General features: G+C 49.9%; 1 protein-coding gene across 1 annotated transcript in view; it reads left to right on the top strand.

Moving 5' to 3' along the window:
• The window catches only part of CD99 (CD99 molecule), a gene marked incomplete at its 5' end in the record, with an annotated part of 6438 nt that extends 1591 nt beyond the window's left edge, over positions 1-4847 (top strand). The window contains 2 exons of the mRNA XM_010841186.1: positions 3999-4052; positions 4246-4847. Of these exons, the coding sequence (XP_010839488.1) occupies positions 3999-4052; positions 4246-4271 (80 nt within the window). The remainder of the gene's footprint in view (positions 1-3998; positions 4053-4245) is intronic.
• Between the last annotated feature and the right edge of the window lie 1327 nt (positions 4848-6174).

Raw genomic sequence — 6174 nt, 5'->3', positions numbered from 1 at the left:
ATCTACAGTTAGAATCTAGGTGAGGCTAGAGGGGAACAGAAGCCAAATATATAGATATATTTTTTTTCTTGTGTTTCTCCCGCCGCTGCTGCTGCTGCTAAGTCGCTTCAGTCGTGTCCAAGTCTGTGCGACCCCAGAGACGGCAGCCCACCAGGCTTCCCCATCCCTGGGATTCTCCAGGCAAGAACACTGGAGTGGGTTGCCATTTCCTTCTCCTAGAACTAGCAAAAAGAGCTTCGAAGAGGAAGCCTTCGATGGAAGCGAAACAGTGTTTCCTCTTCCTTTTTTATTTTACTTGGCTGTAGGAGGTCGTGGTTTGGCGTGTAGGATCTAATTCCCTGGTCAGGGATTGAACCCAGGCGCCCTGCATTGGGAGGGCAGGGTCTTGGCCACAGGACCACCAGGGAAGTCCCGGTGTTTCTCTTTCAATTACATTTTCCCCTTGTCTGAAGACGCTTAAACTCAGAGCTTGGCACTCAAGCGGGGAGACGAGGAAGGCGCTCCATAGGGAAAGTGACCACTGGGGTACGAGCCCCAGGCTTTTCTGAAAAAAAATGGAATGTATGTGAGCGACTGGCACACACACATTCTCATATGAACACCAGAGTCGAATGCAGAGCGGTGAGGCATCTTTCTGGCTCAGTGGGTAAGACGCTCCGCGTGGAACACAGGCCTTCCAGAACGAGTTTACTGTCTGTTACCAAGTTGCGTGTTTTTCATGAACCGTGATGGTATGGAAACGTCGAAACCCGGTGCATCGGGCGTGGGAAGACCCCAGGGGACCCTTTTTCGGCGTTCTCTGCACACGGGGCCGTTCTAGGACAGTTGTCTTTTCTGGGGTGTTCCTTGTGAGTCGTGCAGCGCCCACGTGGAGCTGCGAGTCTGTGTAGTTTCGGAAGGACGTGGCCACCACGGTGGGCCCCGGTGTGTGGCTGTTCTGTCGCTGGACGTGGTGGATGGCTGACAGCTTGTTTGCTCACGGCGCATCTCCTGGCTGCTCCCTTGGTGCCCCTGGTAGCAGGGGATTCTGGAGGCTTGGGTGACAATGAGCCATGGGCACGTGCCCGCCCATTCTCCCCTCTTGTCCTGGCCTCCTTCTTCCAGCCTTCCTCTGTCTGCCTACCGATCCGTCCTTTCTTCTTTCTCTGCATTGCTTCCTTTCTGTCTCTCCCTTTCTCCCTTCCTCTTGGTCTGTCTTCCTTTTTCTTTCTTTCTTTTCCTGCCTCCCCTCCCCGTCCCCCCACCATCCCCCTCCCCCTTAACCCCAGCATCCACTCCAGTGATGCTCTTGCCGCATCAACCCGTCTCCTTAACTTCTGAGCCCAGCAGACAGGCGTATCTCTTAACAGCTTGCTGCTACATGCACCTGTGGGCTCTTGCACCCGAAGCCAAGCTCTCAGACATTTATTTCTGGTTGATTCTGATTTTCTTTTATTTTTTTTTCATTGTCCTTTTCCGGTCTTCCTTTGCAGATGAGTCGAAGATCTAGGGGACGCGTGGAGAATCCTGGGCAGGGGCGTGGAGATGATCCTTTCTGATCTGCATCTGTCTCGAAAAGCAAACCTTGTCTGTCCCTTTTTTTTTTTCCTCCTTGCTACTAAGACGTTTCCCCAGGGATGTTTCTCCGTGACCCCGCTGGCTGTACTGTGAAGTCTGTATGTTTTCTGCCATGTTTCGACATGGCACAGAAGCTTGGGATGCTATATTCGAAGGCGCAGTTTGCCTTCGAATGTAGAAGTGAAGACAAATGCAGACGTGGTCCCTTTTAAAGTGGAAACCGACCAACGGGGCTGGGGGGCTTCCGTGAACAAAAACGGCTTTGTCAATCACCTTCCATCCTTGCCCGTTGGGTGGACCATCCTGTCTGCAGACACCCCCCTCCCCTCCCCGGGGCAAAGCCAGCCCTAAGGCATAGGATATGATCTTTCACACTAATGATGGAATTTGTAACTTTATGACTCCGTAGCGCCTGGATTTTTACAGCCCATTTCCATGAAGTGTTTTTTTTTTTTCCCCCAACTCTTTATCTAATTGGTTTTTGCCAATTACATGAATTTCGCAGTTCTCAGTGAAAAAAGGAGAACCCACATGCTTAGGAATAACCTGAAAAATCTTACCATCCTCAATTGATTTTTTTTAATTATTTTTAATTGGAAGATAATCGCTTTACATTTGCGATGCTAGTATCTGCTGTACAGCAGTGTGAATCAGCCATATGTATACATGTATTGCCTCCCTCTTGAGCCTCCCTCACACCCTCCCCTTAACCTCCTTCCCAACCCCGACTTAAAATTTCTGAAATGTCAGTGCAGAAGTCCACGATGGACAGGGTCTATGACCGCCTAGAATTCGTGCATCCTCGCACCCCTCCATAAACACGGAAGTCAATGCCGGATCTTTCTTTCCCTTTTTTCGCATCAGACCATCTCCTTCTTGCGTGTAAATATGAGTTTTCTTTTTCCAACCTCGTGCTGAGGGTCAGGGTCGTGTCCTTTCCCAGGGTGGTATGGCCGGTACTGGTCTGGAGGCCGAGTTGCAGGATTTGGGATTAGTAACGGGGGGTGGCTTGAGAACCCCGCAACGGGGTGTCTCTCAATGCTCTTGCCGTGGGCCCGTCACCCTCTACCAGTCACCCTGATGGCTTTCACCCTGGTCACTCCCGTGGCCATCTGTGTCTTTGAAGGGAGTAATCTTGGTTTTGATGAAATGAAGCCTGCGTCCTAGTTAGCATGCACGCACGATCTGTTGTTCAGCTGTGTCCAACTCTTTGTGACCTCATCAACTGTAACCCACCAGGCTCGTCTATCCACGGGGATTCTCCAGGCGACAATACTGGAGTGGGTTGCCTTTTCCTCCTCCAGGGGATCTTCCTGACCCACGGATCAAACCCACATCTCCTGCATTGCATTCGACTTAAACAAGCTTTATTGTTATTATTCACTTTCTTCCACCTTAACTATTTTAAAGAGTTTATTTTTAGTTGGAGGATAATTGCCTTACAATACTGCGTTGCTCTCTGCTGTACATCAACAAAGGCTTCCCTGGTGGCTCAGATGGTAAAGAATCTGCCTGCAATGCGGGAGACCTGGGTTCAATCCCTGGGTGGGGAAGATCCCCACTGGAGAAGGAAATGGCAACCACTCCAGTATTCTTACCTGGAGAATCCCATGGACAGAGGAGCCTTGGCAGGACTCCAGTCCATGGGGTCGCAAAGAGTCAGACTCGACTGAGTGACTAACACTATATGCATTAATATACGGTAGTTAGCTTTCTCTTTCTGACTTACTTCACTCTGTATGGCAGAGTTCATCCACCTCATTTGAACCGACTCTGATACAAATAAATGTGTTTTGGCTGGGAATATCATGTGTGTTTTTTTGTTCGCTTTGCATTATATCGAAGCATCGTTGATTGACAGTGTTGTGTTGCCAAGTGACTCAGTCATATGTACGTTCCTCTGTTATATTTTATTTTTTGGTGCTGCTTTATCCCACGGTATTCAATAGACGCTCCCTGGGCTCTATAGTCTGACTTTGTTCTTCATTCATCTTGTATATAAGAGTTGGCATCTGCTGACCTCAAACTCCCAGGCTGTCCCTTCTCCATCCCCTCTCCCTCTCCTGTATTTCGAATTCTGTCTCCTCACACTTGAATTCAAAGGATGCTATGCTCACAGATCCTTTCTGGGGACGGTTGGGGGTGGGTGGCAAGCATGTTGATCCTCTTGGTGTTGATGTGTGTGTGCGAAATCGAGGAATAGAAATTTGGAGACAAAAAGACAGACTCAGAAAAGCAAAGGAGCAAACAGGCAGGAACCCCAACGAGGGGCCCTTCACACCATGATGACCGGGGCGGTTCCTCTGCTTTCCGGGAGGGGCAGGGTAGGCAGCTGAGTGGGGCGATGCCGATTCACCCTGAGAATGATGACGGGGTGTGTTGTCTTTGTATTCACTGCCGCCCCCCGCCCCAACTCGGGCCCGTTTTGTTCTTGCTTTCAGCCGAAGAAGGACAGGTGAATATGGAGAACCATCGCACCACCGCTGAGCCAGCAGGTGAGACAGGCTGGGAGTGTCATCCGCCATCATCACCAACTGTCATGCCCACCTGCGTCCCCACCATGGCTATTTCACCTCTTCCAACTGCTGCCCTGCCCTCCCACTCAGAGGGTGTTGGGGAGGGGAGGGCACCTGGAGACGCCTTGAAAAGAAAAAAAAAAATCTGTTCTTGTGTCTTTGTTCTCTGCAGTTCAACAGACTCTTCTGGAGAAATAAAGACGTTTGGCAGCCAAGTAACTCGCAGCGGGCTTGCAAGCTTGCCTGCCGAGCCGCTCCAGAGATGGGCTGGAGGAGCAGAGACGACCCACTGGGACCGCGCCCCGGCTTGTCCGTGCCTTCCCTCAAGTTGGATTCCTCGTTTTAACGCTGGGATGCTTTATTCCCCACTCCCCTCTCCACCACGTCCCCCTCCACCGTGCTGGGCAGGTGAAACTTGACTTGTGGTGAGTTTTCCATCCACGGGAGCGGGAAATCACACTCGCCTTCTCCACGACCCTGAGGGGGTTTTCCCATGAGTGCAGGAACGTCCGACCGACTGAAACGCCAAGTCCCATCCAAGTTGCCAAGTTCCCGACCATCATCGTTCCTATGCCACCGAGGTTCCCCGAGCAGAAACTCTGGACCGTTTACAAACTGCCTGTAAATGGAATGTGTCTGAAACCTCTCCTGACCATTGACTCTTTAACGCAGTGGGCGTTAAGCCTCAAGCGAGTTTCCTCAAGAGTTCTTTCATTTCTCGTGAATTTTTTTTTCCCCACACCAGACTAATAAAAAGAAATTTTAGAAATCAAGTCCTATTTACGTAAATGTCTTGCCGGGAGGTGCCTTTTAAAGAAGGCTGTTGGAAATTTACTGACAGTAGTGACGTGGATTCCCAATTCCCTTTTCTGTAAGACGGAGATCACCCTAAGCACTAGCTCTTATTTCTGGCATTTGCTTTTGTCTTTTCTTTCCCTTCTTTGCTCACATTGGTGGTGGCGCTTTACTTGCTAAGTCGCATCCGACTCTTTGCGGCCCCATGGACTGTAGCCCGCCAGGCTCCTCTGTCCGTGGGATTTCGCAGGCAAGAATACCAGAGTGGGTTGCCATTTCCTCCTCCAGTTGATGACGTCGTGGGGAAAATACTTGTTAGCAGCCCTTCTGCCCTGCGTCAGATTCTTTCCTGCATCTTCCGTGTAGGTAAATGGCCAGGAATTTGTTTTTTATGATCTTTGTAACACATTTATCAGCCTCCACGGGAGAGCTTGGTTTAACTGGGGGGGCCACACTGTTTTGTGAGAGACAGTCTCCTATATTTTCTAACATCTTAGAGTGTGGACTGAGTGCTTGCTCTTCTCTTGGCTATTAGCAATAACTTCTCCACCTTTAAAAGCAGTTCCTCCACTCACAACAAGGCATACGCCGCACGGCTTCCAAAATACAGGCTTTTATGTGCTGAGTTGGCCAAAACGTTCGTTTGGTTTTAAGTAAAAATAAAAGACATGTTCGTTTTCATCTGCAGCTGTAGGGAGCAACGTGTTCGTTGAACGAACCTTTTGGCCAACCCCATACAAGGGCTTTGCTTGGGTTTTTGTGTTTATCTCGGAAAGCGTGGAAGCCTTGATGTTGCAGATGGGCTGGATCCCACCCATAGACTTCCCTCTCCAGAAATATGAGGTTGTTTCCCTAATTTTCTTGTAGCGCAGGCCTGCTCACATAAAGTTCTTAGGGTAGTTATCCAGGGTAGCAGCATTTACCCGAGTGAAGACGTAATCTCATTACTGATGATGGTGTGAAGAACCGTTGTGTGCCCCACATCGGTCAACGTGGATTCAAAGGTATGATGTCAGCACACCTGTGCGGGCGGCCCTCACAAACCACCCGACCTGGGAAGCGGCTGCCATCAAGGTATTGACTGGTCATTCTTGTCACGTCCGACTCTCTGCAACCCCATGGACTGTAGCCCCACCAGGCTCCTCAGTCCATGGGATTCTCCAGGCAAGAATCCTGGAGTGGGTTGCCATTTCCTTCTCTGTCCAAAAGTTCCTTTGGGTTTTTCTGAAACATCTCATGAAAAGTTCAGAATTGACTTTTTGGCCAACCCCATATCGGTCATGAATTCTGGGTCTTTCCTGCTTGG

The sequence above is a fragment of the Bison bison genome, unplaced genomic scaffold, assembly GCF_000754665.1.
Source record: "Bison bison bison isolate TAMUID 2011002044 unplaced genomic scaffold, Bison_UMD1.0 scf7180017846951, whole genome shotgun sequence".
Taxonomy (NCBI): Eukaryota; Metazoa; Chordata; class Mammalia; order Artiodactyla; family Bovidae; genus Bison; species Bison bison.
Note: the sequence above shows the minus strand (reverse complement) of the source record. Positions and strands in the feature narration are given on the sequence as shown.